The sequence below is a fragment of the Carlito syrichta genome, unplaced genomic scaffold (assembly GCF_000164805.1).
Source record: "Carlito syrichta isolate Samal-C Ts95f unplaced genomic scaffold, Tarsius_syrichta-2.0.1 Scaffold289015, whole genome shotgun sequence".
In the NCBI taxonomy this organism is placed as follows: Eukaryota; Metazoa; Chordata; class Mammalia; order Primates; family Tarsiidae; genus Carlito; species Carlito syrichta.
The window spans coordinates 368396-387530 of record NW_007233111.1 but is presented as its reverse complement, the minus strand read 5'-3'; the positions used below and the strand labels follow the sequence as shown (position 1 = coordinate 387530).

The 19135-nt window shown below is 34.4% G+C and overlaps 1 protein-coding gene across 1 annotated transcript in view; it reads left to right on the top strand.

Moving 5' to 3' along the window:
• The window catches only part of KCNH7 (potassium voltage-gated channel subfamily H member 7), a 138676-nt gene that overhangs the window by 56143 nt on the left and 63398 nt on the right, over positions 1-19135 (top strand). Inside the window, exon 4 of the mRNA XM_008054082.1 lies at positions 8528-8953. Coding sequence (XP_008052273.1) covers positions 8528-8953 — 426 coding nt within the window. The remainder of the gene's footprint in view (positions 1-8527; positions 8954-19135) is intronic.

Sequence of the window (19135 nt, the reverse complement as noted above, 5' to 3'; positions counted from 1 at the left end):
AACCAGGTAAAGATCCAATAAAGAAAGAGAACTGAAAGCCAATATCCTTGATGAACATAGATGTTAAAATTCTCAACAAGAACCTTGCAAATCAGATTCAACAATATACCTCAAAAATCATCCACCATAACCAAGAAGGCTTCATTCCTGAGATGCAGGGCTGATTCAACATATGTAAGACCATAAACAAAATTAAATAATCAACAAGTGTAAAATCAAAGACCACATGATTGTATCATTAGACTCAGAAAAAACTCTTGACAAAATCCAGCACCCCTTCTTGATAAGAACTCTTGAATATCTAGGCATAGATGAAACATACCTCAAAATAGTAAGTCATCTATGAGAAACCCACAGCCAGCATACTGCTAAACAGGCAGAAATTGGAACCATTTCCCCTGAAAACCGGAACAAGACAAGGATGCCCACTCTCAGCTCTCCTTTTCAACATAATTTTGGAAGTCCTAGCTACAGCAATCAGACAAGAGAAGGAGATCAGGGGTATCCAAATAGGAAAAGAGGAAGTCAAGCTATCTCTCTTTGCAGATGACATGATTCTATACCTCGAAAACCCAAGAGAATCTGTCAAAAACCTCCTTGCACTGATAAAGAACTTTGGCAAAGTCTCAGGGTATAAAATCAATGCACAAAAGACAGTTTTATACACAAATAATAAACAAACAGAAAACCAAATAAAAAGCACAATCCATGCACAAAAACCAGGAAAAAAATCAAATACCTTGGCATCTTCCTAACCAGAGACATGAAATACCTTTACAATGAAAACTATGAAACACTGCTCAAAGAAATCAAAGATGACACAAAGAAATAAAAAAATATTCCATGCTCATGGATGGGAAGAATCAACATTGTTAAGATGTCCATCCTACCCAAGGCAATCTACAGATTTAACGCAATACCCATTAAATTACCAGCAGCATTTTTCTCAGACCTCGAAACAACAATACAGGAATTCATATGGAAACATAAACAACCATGAATCGCCAAAACAATCCTTGACAAAAAAAAAAGCAGGAGATATCACACTCCTAGACTTTAAACTCTATTATAAAGCTACAACAATCAAGACAACCTGGTATTGGTACAAAAACAGGCATATTGACTAATGGAACAGGATAGAGATTCCAGAAGCAAAACCTCAATTTTTCAACCAACTCATCTTCGACAAAGCCTCCACCACCAATGATTGGGAAGAGGAGAACCTTTTCAGTAAATGGTGCTGGGAAAATTGGCTGACCACATACAGAAGATTAAAACAAGATTCCTACCTATCACCATACACACAAATCAACTCTAAATGGATCAAAGACCTGAATGTAAAACCTCAAACCATAAGAACCTTAGAAAATGCAGGAGACATCCTTATAGAAATTGGAACTGGCAACCAATTCCTGATCAAAACCCCAAGTGCCAATGACATACGAGATAAGATAGACAAGTGGGATCTCATCAAACTGACAGGCCTCTGCAAAGTCAAAGAAACGATCAAGAGAACAGGGAGACAGTCCACAGACTGGGAAAAAATATTTGTCAACTGTATGTCTGACAAAGTCCTAACCTCTTGGATCTATAAGGAACTCAAACCTGCTGAAAAGAAAAAATCAAACAGCCCCATTGCAAAGTGGGCAAAAGATATGTATAGACACTTCTCAAAAGAAAACATACAAGCGGCCAACAGATACAGGAAAAAATGCTCAGACTCACTAGTCATCAAAGAAATGCAAATTAAAACTACACTGAGATACCACCTAACTCCAGTCAGGTTGGCTATCATCAATAACTCAAAAAATAACAGATGCTGGAGAGGATGCAGGGAAAAGGGAACACTTCTACACCGTTGGTGGGAGTGTAAACTAATATAGTCTCTGTGGAAAGTATTGTGGAGATTCCTAAAAGATCTAAAATTCAACCTTCCATATGACCCTGCAATCCCCTTACTGGGAATTTGCCTGGGAGAACTCAAATCACTTTATAAAAAAGATGCCTGCACACGAATGTTTATCGCAGCATTGTTCACAATAGCAAGAACATGGAACCAACCTTGCTGCCCATCAAAAGAGGACTGGATCAAAAAATGTGGTACATATACAGGATGGAATATTGTGCAGCTATAAAGAACAAAATCTTGAACTTCACAGCAACCTGAATAGACGTAGGGTCTACAATACTGAGTGATCTTTCACAGAATCAAAGAACTGAGTATCACATGTTCTCACTCATAAGCGGACCTTGAACAATTATCAAACACTATAAGAAATGGATTGGTAGTAGTAGGAAACTGCCACGGGAGGGAGGGGGGTACACCTCCTCAACAAGGGTACCTGCATAATGACCATTTGAATACCTCACCCTGAGTTGTACCCCACATCTTTAAAATAAAAAACTAATTAAAAAAAAAAGAGCAAGAGAGTGAGAGAGACCCAGCTATTCCAGTACCTTGTGTGAGTCCAAACTTTCAACCATCTCCACCTAAGTATAAACATCTGAGTGAAGTCTTCTTGGATTCACCACATAAGCACAGCCACCAACTGAATATCGCTGAATAACCTCAGTTGTCAATTCGTGGAGCAAAAAAGTCGCTTAGCCAAGACCTGCCCAAACTTCTGCTGCATAGAATTATGAATTCAAAAATGAATACTCAGCCGGGCTCGGTGGCTCAGCCTGTAATCCTGTGCCTTTGGGAGGCTGAGGTGAGTGAATTGCCTGAGCCTGCGGGTTCGAGACCCCGCCTGGGCAGCGAGACCTCATCTCTACAATAAAACAAAAAATCAGCCGGGCGTGGTAGCGCGTGCCTGTAATTCCGGCTACTCGGAAGGCTGAGATGGAAGGATCGCCGGAGCCCAGCAGGTCGAGGCTGCGGTGGCCGGGAGCGGCCACTGCACTCCAGTGTGGGTGACTGAGTGAGACTCCAACTCAAAAAAAAAAAAAGAATACTCTTTTAAGTTTCTGTGTTTTGTCTTAATTTGTTATAAGGAACAATAACTGAAACAATTCTTTAATATTGTCAGTCTCCAGCCACGTTACGCATTCTCCAATGAGTTTATAAATATTTTAATTGTAGTTGTTTTGCTTACACCAGAATTTAAACAAGTAACCCTAGAACCCTAAACAATAATGAAAATATTCTAAGAGTATGTAAACATTTTTTGTCTTAGTGAATTTTATAGAAATTATCTGATGTGATATGGTAGCGCTATATAGATAGGTGATTTGGGCTATCTCCATCATACAGATTTTTTAAAAATAATAACAAAGATTCAGAGAGACTTACCAGAAAAATTATATCTGGAATTCAAATAGAGGTCTTCAAATTTGAAGTCTAGTGCACTTTTCCTAATTCCAAACATGGTTGAGCCTTCAAAGATTTATTTTACCTGATTGGCTCAAATAAGATTTCTTATTATTGGAATCATAAAGAAACAAATATCTTTCTCCTCCTTATTGTTACATCCTGAGATCAGCTTATTTCTCAAATGTGACCCTTCCTCTTCATCTCAGCCACTTGGTCCCTAGTTAAGGCTTTCAAATTGTTTCTCTACTGGAATACCAAAGCCCTACTAGATCTCCAAGTCTCTGATCCTGAGCCTCTGGTTTCTCCTTGTGTCCTCATCAGATTCATCTATCTAAAACCAGACTTGATCAGTTTGACTTCACTGCCTGGTAATATTCCACAATTTTCAAACTGATATCCATAAACAAAAAAATATTCTCAAAAGACCATGAGTTATCTAAGAAAAATCTTTAAACTTCTTGTATCTTGGTGAAAACTTAAAACATTACAAGAATTTTCTAACTCATTAAATGATCAGCTAATAACAAAGTACTGCAACCTAGCCAACTTCAGTAGTACCCACGACTGCATTTGGATTTACAATAAAACCTCACAATGCTAAAGCATGCTGCATAAACAAAAGTTTCTTGTAATCCCAGCACTTTGGGAGGTGGAGGCGAGAGGATTGCCTGAGCTCAGGGATTTGAGAACATCCTAGGCAACTTGGCAAGACTTAATTTCTACAATAAATCAAAAAAGAGCCGAAAGTGATGGCTCGTGCCTGTAGTTACAGCTACTTGGAAGGCTGAGGCAGAAGGATTACCTGAGTCCAGTAGATCGAGGTTGAGATGGCCATGAGCATGCCACTGCACTCTAGCCTGGGTGACAGAGTGAGACTCCGACTCAAATAAATAAATAAATAAATGTTTCTGAAGTTGTTTGGCTAATAAAAGCCATGAGACAATCATATAATACATACTAAGCAGAAGTCAAAAGAATCTGTACCATAATATTTGGTTCCATACTAATTTCTGTACTTAGATTCCCAAACAGTACTCCATTGTTGTGCATACCAAACTGCAGTGGTTCTGTATCAATAGGTATATTGGAATATAACAAGTGAACTAGCTCTCTAAACTTAGTTCCAGAGATCATTTGATTAGATAATCACTTAATATAGAACTCATAATGCCCTAAAGCCAAACATAAAGAAAAACTTTCATAAAGTTATCAAGTAACAGCACTTAAATTGGTTTTTGAAGTCTAACAGGAACAGAGTTTGCATTAAGAATTAGATTAGATTATTCTGGCATGGCAATTAAATCTTTGAAGTTTGTACAACTATTTCAACAACATATACATTTGCAAAAACAAAATGATATTAAGGTTAGAGAAATATATTTTACCTTTTGAACAATATAAAACCACTAAAGTTCTGTTATTTTTTACCATCAGAAATGTCAGATACTGAATTGGTGATAATTTGAATTCACTGGTTTTTTAAATGTTTTATTTCCAATTGTTTTCATTTTTTGCTATTGTATTAGATTTGTAGGGTTACCATAATAAAGTATTAAGAACTGAGTAACTTAGAACAACAGAAGTTTATTTTCTCACAATCTGGGGCTAGAAGTCTAAAATCAAGGTGTTGGCAAGGTTGGTTCCCTCTGGAAATGCTGAAAAAACATCTATCTCATGCCTCTCGTCTAGGTTCTGATGGCTGCTGTCATTCCTTGGTATTCCTTGGCTTGAAATTCTATCTGCCTCCACTGACATGTGGCATTCTTCCTGTGTTCTTTGAATCTCTGCATCCACATTTTTCTCTTCTTATAAAGACACCAGATATTGGGCAAAGGACCCCCCAAACTACTATGCCCTTGTCTTAACTTGATTATATCTGCAAAGACCTTGTTTTCAAAGAAGATCGCATTCATTGGTACTGAGGATTAGAACTCAACATATCTTTTCGGGGTACACAATTTAACCAACAAAGTCATATTAAGACATATAAACAAAAGACGTTTTAACCTAGCTTTATGTTTGAACATATTTACCTAACTCTCTCTCTCTCTCTCTCTCTCTCTCTCTATATATATATATATATATATATGTATATTCATATATATGTGTGAATAATATAAACAATCATTGGGGTTCTGCAATAATTGTCTTTCCCTTTAAAAGGAATCTATAGGCCGGATATGTAGCCCAAGCCTGTAATCCCTGCACTTTGGGAGGCTGAGGTGAAAGGATTGCCTGAGGCCAGGATTCGAGACCAGCCTGGGCAATTTGGTGAGCCTGGGCAATCTTGGTGAGACCTCGTCTCTACAATATATCAAAAAATTAGCCAGGTGGGATAGAGCGCACCTGTAGTTCCAGCTACTTGGAAGACTTAGGCGAAGGGATTGCCTGAGCCCAGCAGATCAATGATGGAGTGGCTGTGAGAGTGCCACTGCGCTCCAACCTGGGACTCAAAAATAATAATAATAATAATAATAATAATAATGAAACTGTGTATTATTCATGTATGAGAAGGTTGACTTAAACACAAAGCCTATCATGTCACATTAGACCTTCAGCAGACTGGTGTGGCCCTCTCCCCTGCCATCCTTCACCACTACTTCCCTGGCATCTTATTTTTCTGCAAAATCTAAGACTGATTGCAATTCCTCAACACACAACACATTTTATGTTATTCTTGTTGATTCTGTCCTCTCTTTCTATAATATCCTTCCATCTCCAATGTCCTCATCCCTTGGCTATGTGCTCTTTTTTTCTAACTCCTACTCAATGTCTCAGTTCAGCTGCCATCTTTTCTTGAATGTCCTCTATGAAGCCTCCCCCTCCCCCATCAGCACCACCACCAACCCCAAGCACTGAGTTAAGTGGACCTTAAGAGGGCTCCCAAGTTCCTGCACATCTGTCTCCCAGCAGACCCTCAACTCCATGATGTCAGAGAGACCACCTTCCCTGTAGGTCAATCTCTAGCACTTAGCACAGTGGCCTGTGTTTGTAGGATGGAAAGAGTTGCGGCCACAGCTGTTACTTCTCAGGGGAAGTTCCAAGGTGCTGCACGCAGGTGCTGCACGCATTCTAATTTATACTTCTACTAAATGAGACATTCTAACTGTCCAGTGTAGGAATTGTTACCAGAAGCTTGTCATTTAAGCTGTGAGCAAGACCAGACAAGTAACCTTGTTTTAAAAAGTGACTTGTCTCTTTGATATTTACATACCCTTATTTATGAGAGAAATGGATGAATTTAGAGATTTGGAAATATCTTGACAACTCAAAAATTGTACTTTTGTTTTGTTGGAGTACCATGGTGCATAGAGGAAAGAGGAATTGGAAAGTTAGAATGGGTTCATACTTAAAATGACTTTGAATCAAGAGCCAAAAAATGTTTTGGATTTGACTTTCTGTGTGCTGAGTATTCCTGTTTTTTGAGAAAGGAACGTGACATAATGATACCTTATGGGATGATCCATTTTTTCCAGAACAAAATGTCATACACTGGTTTTCTATATTAAGCATAATGGGATCAGAATTCTGCTACTCTCTACTTGTCAAATAGGAGATAATTGAGTCATGCCCATGTGAATTTTGAAAGCCATGTATTTATATATGTGTATATCTGAGATTTTTAGTATTTCACAAATAATAAAATCACTTTATTTTTCAGATTTCTCTTTTGCTAATGATTAGCTGCTATCATTTCTCATAATAGCTTGAAATAAAACTCTTTCCTTCCATAAACTGGTGTGTTCAAATTTACTCTGGGCTGCTTAGATTAGGTCAGATTAAGCTAGGTAATCAGTTTTGCAGTTATCTAAAAGCAGCTTTGCCTATTCTAGTTGTTTGTTGTAGTTTTTTTTTGTATTTTTTTTGTTATATTCAAAAGTTATATTGTATCTTATTTGGATTTATTTAACTTCTCAAGTCTTTTTAATATAGTAGTGGTAATTATATGGAAATAAAAAGCTATGAGGCATGACAATAAATGTAAGATCTGCATTTTAAATTTGCCTGAGATATTTCATTATTATAATCAAGTTAAAACCAACATGGATAGAATTACCAAAATAACAGAAATAACCCTCTCTGACTAGCCAATGGGGAATTACCTGAGACTCATGCTGTAGACCTGATGATACATTAACTGTGTTTAGAAGAATCTAGTCTAAGAAAATGCACTTAGTGAAACTTACTCTAAAATAGGGCCATTGTATATGTGTGATATAGTCATATCATAAGATTATAACCCACATTTCCCTTTAAATATGGCTTTCTATGTGACATTTGTAGAACCATTACAAAATATAAAAGTTTTAAAACCCATGCACTAAGGCTAATTGTATTTGCTGAGCAGCTAAGTAAACTTTTTGTCTTTTGTTTCAGAAACTTGGTCTAAAAATCACAAAATCATGGACTTTTCTACTTAGTAAAGACATAATTCAAGTTTAGCTTTTATTTTTCTCGATAAACTAACACTAAAAGGTGAACTGGTTTAGTTTACTCAGTGCATTATTAAGTAGAATAAATCTCGGTGTTTCAGTACCACTTGGTGACTAAAAATCTTGCAACATTTCCAGATCAATATTCTGAACACCTCCTTAAAGTCTTTTCCTTTCACTATTCTCTAAATGTGATGGAAGAGTTTGGATGAAAGTCTGTTTGTCCCAGAATATAAAATACTCTCTCAATATTTTAGGAAAAAGCCTATTTTGTGTTTATTTTAATCTCAGTTGGCTTTTTCTTCCTAATGTTAAAAAAAGATTGCAGGTGGAAAAATACTGCTTAATTAAAAATGATTTGAATGAGTTGGATTTAATTTATCAAGCTTTAATTATAAATTAAACATATGTCAATTAAATATGACCATGGATCCAAGTAGACTGCTTCTACTTATTAAAGCTAATCCTTTTCTAGATCTGAAAACTGAATTACTCATATATCAAATCTGATTTTATGATTTTCTGAAAACAGCTATTTATTTTTACTTCTGGGAAGCACTCTATTCCAAAGGAAATAGTGACCATTCCTCCATATATTGGTGACAATAGTTATTAATTTTCAGTGAAAATACATTTATCAAGAAATACCAGTATAGTTTTCTTGAGCCAACGTGGACATTTCCATGAGCTCATTTAAATGTATGTATGTTTTCTTTACTTATTTAAAAAAGATTAATAATGGCATTTTAATGTATGGTATAATTTTCTTTTTTATGTTCAGGTTCTCTCTTTAGGAGCAGATGTCCTGCCGGAATACAAACTGCAGACACCTCGCATCAACAAGTTTACCATACTGCACTACAGCCCTTTCAAGGCCGTCTGGGATTGGCTTATTCTGCTGTTGGTCATATACACTGCTATATTCACCCCCTATTCTGCAGCCTTTCTTCTCAATGACAGAGAAGAACAGAAAAGACGAGAATGTGGCTATTCCTGTAGCCCTTTGAATGTGGTAGACTTGATTGTGGATATTATGTTTATTATAGATATTCTAATAAACTTCAGAACAACATATGTTAATCAGAATGAAGAAGTGGTAAGTGATCCTGCCAAAATAGCAATACACTACTTCAAAGGCTGGTTCCTGATTGACATGGTTGCAGCAATTCCTTTTGACTTGCTGATTTTTGGATCAGGATCTGATGAGGTAAGAGCGGCTTATAATCTTATTTTCTGAAAGATTACAATTATAAAAGTGAATCTGTTTTAACTTTTTTAAAAAGTAGTTACTTTGCAAGCTTCCTATGTCTCACAGATAAAATTCATTTTCAATTGGAAATGTTATAAAATGAAATAGAACCATTTTGTCATTGCAAATCAAATTCTATTTTTGCTAAGGCATGCAAAAGATTCTCCATCCTTTAACCAACAAATTAAACTTAGAAACAAGTGGCATATAGAACATAGCACATTCCCAGGATGTAAAATCTCTGTATATTAATTTCATGGCTGTAAAACTATCAGACAAGTGTATGTCTTTTCTTCTTAACTCATTATTGAGGTTTGAGACAGCAGAGACTTGCTTTCGGTTCAAAATCTGCGAAGAGGGCACCTTCTGAAATGTCTTATTTGAAAACTCTTTATATTACATAATATCCAGGTTGGAAAGTACTTCTTGTGTGTCCCCAGTACCTTATAAATTTAGATGCAAAAGAAATATGAGAAATGTATGTGTAATTCACTTTTTGGATTGAGGGTCTATAATTGTAGATTCTCAAGAGACTTTTTGATTCAAAAAAAAGTTAAGTTCTCCAACAGTCCCCACCATCTAATTGCCACAAAATTTTATTGTTTATAAGTTTCCTGTATACTATAATGAAAAGACAAACAGAAGGTGTGAAAGTAGTTCTAAAAAAGTAGGTTGAAAAAGATAACTTCAGTATGCTGAATTTTTAAAAATTCAGTGTCCTTTACTACCCAACTTTTTTTCCCCTGAGAGAACAACTGTTAACAATCCCTTTGGCAAATAGCTGCTTTCTAGCCAATGAAGGCTTCAGAACAGTATCATCCTTCTCTGCCAAGGGGAACCAATCATTTTAGAAACAAACTCTCTCTTAAACATACTGATCAAACTGTGGGTCAGTTAAGAGCAAGACAATGGAACAAGATATTTTTGGTTTAAGGGTGATCTACGATCTTAAGCAAAATCCTAATCCTGACTTTCCTTACCTGTAAAGGAATTATAATATTACCATCTCCTCTTAAGTCTTTTTTTAAAATCTGGGACTCTAATGAGAGAATACATTGAAAACTCTTCGCAAAATACTAAAAAAAAAAACTTTTAAAAAAACTATTTGAACATATAATGTTAAATATTCCTAACTTTAGGTTTTAGCTAAAAGACAAGAAAGTGAAATACTTCTGTATTAATATTTATCTTTGGGTGTCTTACAATGAGTGATTCATATCATTTCACCAAATAAACAGTATTAACATTAATAAACAATAAAATAAAGTCTCACAACTTGCAAAGTTAAAATATATACACCAACAGCAAAAGCTAGTGTGTTCATAGATAAACTCAGAAGTATAATGAAAGGTTTCAGAAGTTCCTAACTTTTAAAGTCTTAATTTTAAAATACTCTGACAAATTATAAACATAAGCATTACCCCGAAATTAAAATCTAGTACTCTTGCCAATGTAGATCTTAGAGCTGGAAGTAACCACAAGAAATCATCTATGAATCAGCCTCTGTCTGGAAGTTAAAGTACTTTATTCCCATTTTATAGGTGAGGCTATTGACCCAGAATTGTTAAGTGATACACTCAGTCCTATTTCATGCACTTCTATTTAGTGATATAGCACTTAATTATTCAACAAATATTCATTATGTACCTTTGAAAGTGATAAGCACTATTCTAAATTTGGAGATTTGGAAGTAAATCAGGCAAAGTTTCTAGGAAGAGGAGATAGGGGATGGCAGAGAGCAGAAAGCAGTTAATTTAAAAAAAAATACTGTGCAAGATGATTTCAGAAAAGAATAAATGCCGTGATAATAACAAAGTAGGTGGGTGTGATAAAAAATGACTTGGACAGATGACTAATTTGGATTGGAGGTCAGGAAAGGCCAAGGAGGAGGTGCCATTTGAGTTGATACTTAACCAGAAATAACCAGCCACATGATACCACAGTGCCAGGCATTTTTAAACAGATGGAAACACTAGTGAAAATAGCCCAATTGGGGAAAAGTTGTGGCATATTAGAATAACAGAAAGAACATTGCAGTAACAGCTAAGAGTGGTAAGGTATAAGGATGCAGAAACAGGGACCAAATCACATAGAGCTATGGGTTTCAAAGGGAGATTTTGGAATGAGCATGATGTTATCTGATGGACATTTTGAAAGACTGTATAAGCTGCCATCTGAAGATTGGACAGTGTGGATGGGAGCAGGGGAACCAGTTCAGATCCCATGATGTCATAGAAGAGGGACAGAACAACTTGGCAATAGAGATGAAGAAAAGTAAAGAAATTTAGTATATATTTTAGAGATGAGCTGGGACTTGTTGATGGGTTAAAAACTATATGCTAGAGTAAGAGAAAAAGTAGAATTAAGGGTGATTCAAACATTTTTTTGATGTTTGTTTATCCTTATTGAAACTTTTGGGGGAGGGGCAGGGGAGTTGCTTAAGCAGCTTTTTTTTTTTATTTTTATTTTTTAATTTTTATTTTAAAGATGTGGGTGCAATCCAGGGTTAGGTATACAAATGTTCATTATTCAGGCACCCTGGTTGATGAGGTGTGTCCCCACTTCCCTTAAGCAGCTTTTATAGATGGCAATGCATTTATCCAGATGAGGAAAACCTGGGGAGAAAAAGGTGTGTTGTGGGGGAGAAATTCCCATTTTGACCATGTTAAGTGTGAGACATCCATTAGCTATCAATTACATATGGCATGTAGGCAAGTTCGATACAGTGTGAGCAACTAGAAAGATATATATGTGAGTATAAGACAGAGAAATTAGATTAATTAAGTTAAAAATTAGATATAATCATGACAAAAGTTTATTTGGATCAGTGCTTCTACACCAGGACTATGAACCAATTTCTGAAAGGTTCTTCTAAAAGAGACCAGAGATTTATATTTGATAGGTCTAAAGCAAAGCCTTAAAACTTGCATTTTTTAAAGTGGCAGGAATGAGTTTGCTGTTTAGAGAGACAATATCCAGTGGCCATAAGTGAGATAAAAAAAGAAGCCCAAAGTGGGCTTTCATGGGCTCATAGGTGAATATTTCTACAAAATAAATGTATAAATACATAAATAACAAATTGAGGTGTGATTTTCAACTAATTATAAGAACAGTCATGATTTCTCAGTTGCTTAGTTTTAACTTAAGTATTAAGATATTTTCTTCTAACATCGCATCATTATGGATTAGCTTTGTAATTTGGCCAATGCCCGTTAAACATGAATGTCTTCCTTGCCAATTTCCCCAAATGTTAAATTACTATAACTTTTACTCTATTTACATTCAACTCTAGAAAAAAAATTCAAATTTTGAATCTATATTATTTTGTCTATGAAATATACATGTTACCAAATGCTAAGAGAGTATCTTGACATGTGCATTTTTACTAAAGCTAATGTAGCATATTGCTCATATTTTTCTTTTTTAAAATTTTATTTTATTTTATTCTAAAGTTGTGGTATACAAGTCAGGACTGCATACATAAGTGACTTAGGAGCAGGATTTTTCTAAATAACCATTTAATTTTTATAGCTTAAGTAAGCAGAAATCACCCACTAATAACTGGAGAATCTTCCATGATGTCAAAAACATGTTAAAAAAATAAATACTAGTAATAACTGAGCTTGCTTATGTTATTGATATCTTCCTGATGATAATTCTATCCAGAGAGGCTAGAAAAAGATTCTCTATTTCTTAATTTTTGCCTCATAAAACATCATGGCACACACAGCAAATTACCTCAATATCACTGATATAAAGAAACAATATTATTGGTTCAGTCTCCAGAAAGTCAACTTTTGATTATCTGTCTCAAATTTTCCTATATTTAGGCTATTTGTGGAAAAATCTTAATTTCAGATTTATTAACAGTTAGAATCTAGAAAACTCAAGACTAGTCACATGCTTCATTAACCTCTTCTTCCCCTGAAAATTAGGATTCTTATATTAAACTTGCTTCATTGACTCCTCTCACACTTTTTTGTGATTTTTTTTTTTTCTGGATCCTAAATGCAAGAAAGAAAGGTCTTTGAAACCTAAGTAACTACAGCATTCTTTGCGGGAAAATTCCCATAGAAAAGAGAAATTTCTGCTCACATTAATGTGTTTGATTCATTAGTCAGATAGATGAATTGTAGGATGGATATGAGAACAACCTTAGCAGGCATCTACATAAAACTCTGGTTATCTTATCAGCTAATCTTTCTGAAGCTGATCTTTACAGTAAGTATCATTAGCTTATTGAAAAGGAATTTCTAAAACATCAGACATACTCATGTTCAACTTAAACAAATCACATTTTGAAGACATGTATACAGAAACATGTCTATGCATAAAATATCTATGTTCCTCTAGATATTTTTTAGGACTTAAGGTAGAAGTTTCTTTCCATTGACTGGTATTCGGAGCTGTTGGTCATGCCTCCAAATATCTGTGGCATGATATGTGAGAGATACAGGATCCCCAAAGGAATAAATTATTTTGCATTAAGTTGATTATGTATTCATAATTTATATGTGACTGGCTATATTTTTCTAGAAATGGCATAAAATGTAATTTTTGGTAAAATATTTGTCAGAACAAGTCGAATTCCAATTTTAAAAAGATAATATCCATAGTCATTTATATGCTGTAACATTTGCATACTACTGTTTGCAATCATTTAAGGACCAGTTTTCCATAAATAATTATGAGAAAGTGAGTTCAAATTGCAGCAAAATAAAATGTTAATCATAAAACAAAATAAGTGTCTCAATAGCAAAGGCAATCAAACCTGAGGTGAGTTTCCCAGTTAGGTTGAAAAATCTTCCCTTTAAAAAACATATTTTGTAAAAGTATTTTTGAGGTTTGTTATAAATAAAGAAACGACAGGCTAGATAATTCCCCAAGGTTCTAGACACATTCAAAATATAGCTCTTTGATTGTATTAGTAAATGTGTCCTAATAAATATTCTAATAGTGTGAGTCAATTTAAATAAAAGACTACAAGCTAGTTTCAATATTATTTAATTTTATTGGCTAAATAATTCTTTAGATGGTATATACACATACCAGAACCAGGAAGGAATTAGCTGAAATGAAATCTAAAGTAAAATATACATGCAGGATCATGAAATGTATTATTTGCTAAGTGTTATAATTTCCCCACTTGTACCCAAATATTTATTGACAAACAGGAGAAAATGATGAATTAAGTAGAAAGCTTCAATAATGACTCATTCTATCAACCCTATAGATGAAAGCAAAGATTACATACTTATATTTCCTCATTTATAGAAGAATAATTATATCACTTACCTATAAGTCAAAGTTTGAGAGAGTAAGCCTCTGAAATAAAGTATTTTAAATGTAAGATTTAACCTCTGTGGAAAACAGTATGGTGATTCCTAAAAGCTCTAAATATTGACCTCCCATATGACCTCGCAATCCCCCTACTGGGAATATACCCTGAAGAACTCAAATCACTCTATAAAAAAGATACCTGCACTCGTATGTTTATCGCAGCATTGTTCACAATAGCAAGAACCTGGAAGCAACCATGCTGTCCATCAAAAGAGGACTGGATTAAAAAAAAAATGTGGTACATATACACGATGGAATACTACACAGCCATAAAAAAGAGCAAAATCATGAATTTCGCAGCAACCTGGATGGAACTAGAGTCTATAATACTGAGTGACCTCTCACAGAAACAAAGATCTGAGAATCACATGTTCTCACTCCTATAGTGGACCTTGAACATCTAACGTAATACTATAAGAAAATGACTGACAGTGGTGGGAAACTATGGAGGGGAGGGGACAGGAGATGGGATTAATGGTAGTAAATATCTGTCTGGGGACAGGGAGACACCTCTTATCAACAAGGGTGCCTGAATGAAGCATATTTGTATACCTAACCTTTAACTGTACTCCACAATATCATAATAAAAAATATTGATTATAAAAAAAATTTAGGCTGTTTAGAGAAAAATCAAAATGTCTTTCCTATTAACATAATAGAATAACAAAATAAAAAATTATCCCAGCTAAAAAATAAAAATAAAAATAAATAAATGTAAGATTCTTGAAAATGTTTACTAGAAGTAGAATTTCTTTTCAAAAAAAATTTTTTTAATTCGTGAATATAAGATTTTCTCTAATTGGTGAGGTCTTCTCAGTTTAGCTGTAGGCAAATTTATTCTTGAGTAGTGAATTATTTAATATTGATAAGAAATTGCCATTTTTATTTCAGGCCTTCAAAAGCAATTCCATTGATATTAAGAGAGAATATTACCTGATTTATTGTAAAATAGCAAAAAAAAATCACATAATCTTATTATGTGATTACTGTGTGGATACATTTTTAAAAATCTGAAATTGAATAATATTCATTAGCCACCTAGAAATATGAATAATTGAATTTCTGAAAGAAGAGTCATTTTACATAAAAAAACAATATTGATAAGAGACATTAAAAATTAAAATCTTAGATAGATTTTCCTTATGTGAAATCTTGGCAAAAGGAGTTTGAAATATCTATTCCCAATAAATGAGTTCAGACATGGCACAGGTGCTATTGAGGTGAGGGGTTGACTTGTTAGAGTTCACTCTGTCCCCTTGCTATTTCATGGGCAGGACTAGAAAGCAAACTAACTTACTTCAATCTACTGCAAAATGACTGACCTCTTTTTATATCTTACTTATAATTGTGTGTTTGCATTTTATAACAATAATCACACTTTATCGTCTATGAGTGTTTATGCTTTTTTTTAGTCCCTACCAAGAATAGCAATAAGCAGACAATATTTTTCTAATACCAGTGAAGAGTTTATGAAATAGCATCTAAGATAATATTTTCATCTCCACTATTTTTAAAATTTTTGTGAATAGGCTTATAGATAGTGTCATTTATGATATTTTCCCAAACTGAAAAAAATACAGATTTCTATAATATGTTTGGATATTACACAAAATTAGATGGGCTTTGAAATAACCATGCATCTTGAAAACAATTTCACTCAGTCAAATTATGCTGTTAACACAATATTATAAGGTAGTTGGTCTCATTTCTCACTTACAGGAAATACAAAAATAGCTCATTGAATTAAACAATGGGGACTAATAATCCCAAACAAATCGGCAAGATAAGAGTAGTAATTCTTTAGTCTACTCTCTTTGAGGTTTTGGTGCAATCACTTCTCTCTATTCTGTAATTTGGGACGAGACCCTCTAAGTCTTTAAAGAGATATTTAAATAAGAAGAAGAAAAGAGGTATTGCAATCTTAAACATCAACTACAAGATGTGCTGTACACAACTGGAGCTAACAAAGAATACCATAGTGTGCTAGCAGCAACTTGATAACAGTAGAAGTAAGATTAAGGCATTTGTTACATCATAAAACTAGCATATATCATTATGCTGGAGTAAACATTACAGAGTCAAGAATATTGACTGTTAAAGTCAATATTTACTCATCCTTATAGTTCAACTGAGCTATGAGTATTCATTAATTTCTCCCCTTTCTCTCCCTTTTCACTCTCTCTCATTACTTCTTCAGTTATTTTATATAAATGATGCCAATTGGGTTGAAACTTCATTACGCACCATATTTCTTAAGCCTTTTCTTTCCATAAAAGATGTCACTTGTGTGTTATTATGTGTGTTATATTAATTTATCTGCTCTGAGAATTTACTGTCATATAGGCTTTATCTTCATTTTGGTAGAACCCGAGAAGAAACATCAGAGTTTTCTTTGGAAGAAAACAAAAAGGAGGGCCACATACACTACAGATTTCACTGCTTTTCTTGTCATAACATCATTTTTACTCTACCATCTTTACAGTCAGCAGAGTCATTAGTACTTAATATAACACATTATAGAAACAGTTCACACTTGTTTTAAAGATGTTCATTTCATTTAGCAAACTATCTGGAGAATTTTCATTATATTTCGTTTATTTTGAGGTTCAAATAGAAATTGTGTTCCCGAAAAAAGAAGATTTGGACAATAATCCTCAAATAATTCTGGTTTCTCAACACAAATAAATAAGTAACAGAATAAGGAGAAAAAGTAAACACAGAAACCTGAGTTATTGAAAAAATGGTGAAACATTGAACCAGGATAATTCCTGTTATCAGAGTCTGAGCAGTCAGTACACCTAGATAAAGTTCGTGTTTTTCAAAGCCACTGCCATTTCCAGAGGGGGCTGAAAAGCCGATGTTGAAACATCACTCCTTGAGATTCTAGATATCTAAGTAATAAATTTCAAAAGTATGAAAGCTCTATCAACATATTTCACAACACAAAGTTCCTGTTTATAAATGGAAACAAAAATATAAAGAATATTTAAATAAAAACTTGAAGGACTACCATTTACTGCATATTATCTACAACCCTGTAAGGTAGGCATTATTGTTGCCATTAACAGATGAAAAAAATTGAAGATTGAGATGAAATGAATAATTTGTCCAAGGTGATGTACTGTTATGAGACAATTTGAACATACATTTGTCTGTTTCAAAGTCCTAGCACATAAATGCTGAGCTAAAATATTGATGATACAAATAGTAGAACGTTTGCTTTTCTTCAAGGAAGCCACCTAATACTAACTTAAATACTCTATTTACATTAAGAAGAGATATGTTTTTAAACCTGTAAAGAAGGAAAAACACTAACTCCTTCATTGCACTCTGAAAAATAATAATCAATTTTGGAAACAGAAAAGACATCCAAAAATGAGCAGTGACCAGAGTTTTGATAAGCACACTCAACTACACAAGTTTCTCTCATCTTTAAAGCATTCTAATACTAACAGAAAAGAAATCAGGAGAGACTAGAGATCCCCATTCTTTTGCGACCACCATGGCACAAGAAAAAAAAAACAAAAACTAGAGAATACTTATTAAACATTTTAACAAAAGGGTTTTTTTTTTAATGTTCAGTGCTCTTTTTTTTCACAAATTCTATATTAATAGATGCAGTGTGATAGTTATTCCATGTGATATTTCTTCAATTATAAGTGTTCTTAATGCAGTTGCTTCTAATTTATGAAACACCAACAATGAACACATAAAATGACTCAATAATTGATTGGTAAACACCATGTAACTATGGAATAATTATATGTCATGTGAATTATATAGTACTTATAGTTGGCATTATTTAGGAAATCTAAAAAATGAACTTGTAATTTGTACTTATCAGATTTCAAGTCCAAACAACTAGTTAAGTATCCTATTATTATATGGAAGAATCCTGTCATTAGATACCTGGTCAGTAATAACCTTGTAATTAGTTATATATCACAGCCAAAAGCAAAATACAATTACAGTCTCATTAGGACATCAAGAAACAATTTATCAACTTAGCACATAGGGAGGAAAAAAATGAAAAGTGCCATTAAATATAGTGCCTAATTCATGTATGCAATCATCCAGAAAGTGTCCCCACAGTTACAGAAGAAGAAGCTTGACTGGCTACTTCTCAATATTCAGATCTTTCTCAGTTCAAATGCCAGCTCTTCGGCAAGTCTTTTCTTGACATTCCTCTCTAAAGTGATCTCTTTTCCAACCCATGTCCTCAAATATCCTCTATCATATTACTGTGTTTAGTATCATCACACTTTTCTCTCTCTGAACTGTTTGCTTGTTTGCTTGTTTGTTTGTTTGCTTTTTGAGTTGGAGTCTCACTCTGTCGCCCAGGCTGGAGTGCAGTGACACACTCACGGCCACCGAAGCCTCGACCTGCTGGGCTCAGGCAATGCTTCCACCTCAGCATTCCAAGTAACTGGAACTACAGGCATAAGCCACCACACCCAACTAATTTTTTAACTTATTTTAGAGACGAGGTCTCACTAAATTGCCCAGGCTGGTCTTGAACCCCTGGGTTCAGGCAATCCTTTTGTCTCAGCCTTCCAAAGTGCTGGGATTATAGGCTTGAGCTGCTGCACCCAGCCTATTTTATTTTTTTATTTTTTAAATGTTTCTCTGTCCCCAGTAGACAACAGACCTATTTTTTCTTCGTTAGAAAAGACACTTTATCTATTAAATAGCTGTCTCTATTAGAAAAGTGACTGTGATTTCTTGTAGAGATGAGGTCTTGTAGCGCGCGCCTGTAGTTCCAGCTACTTGGAAGGCTGAGACGGAAGGATTGCCGGAGCC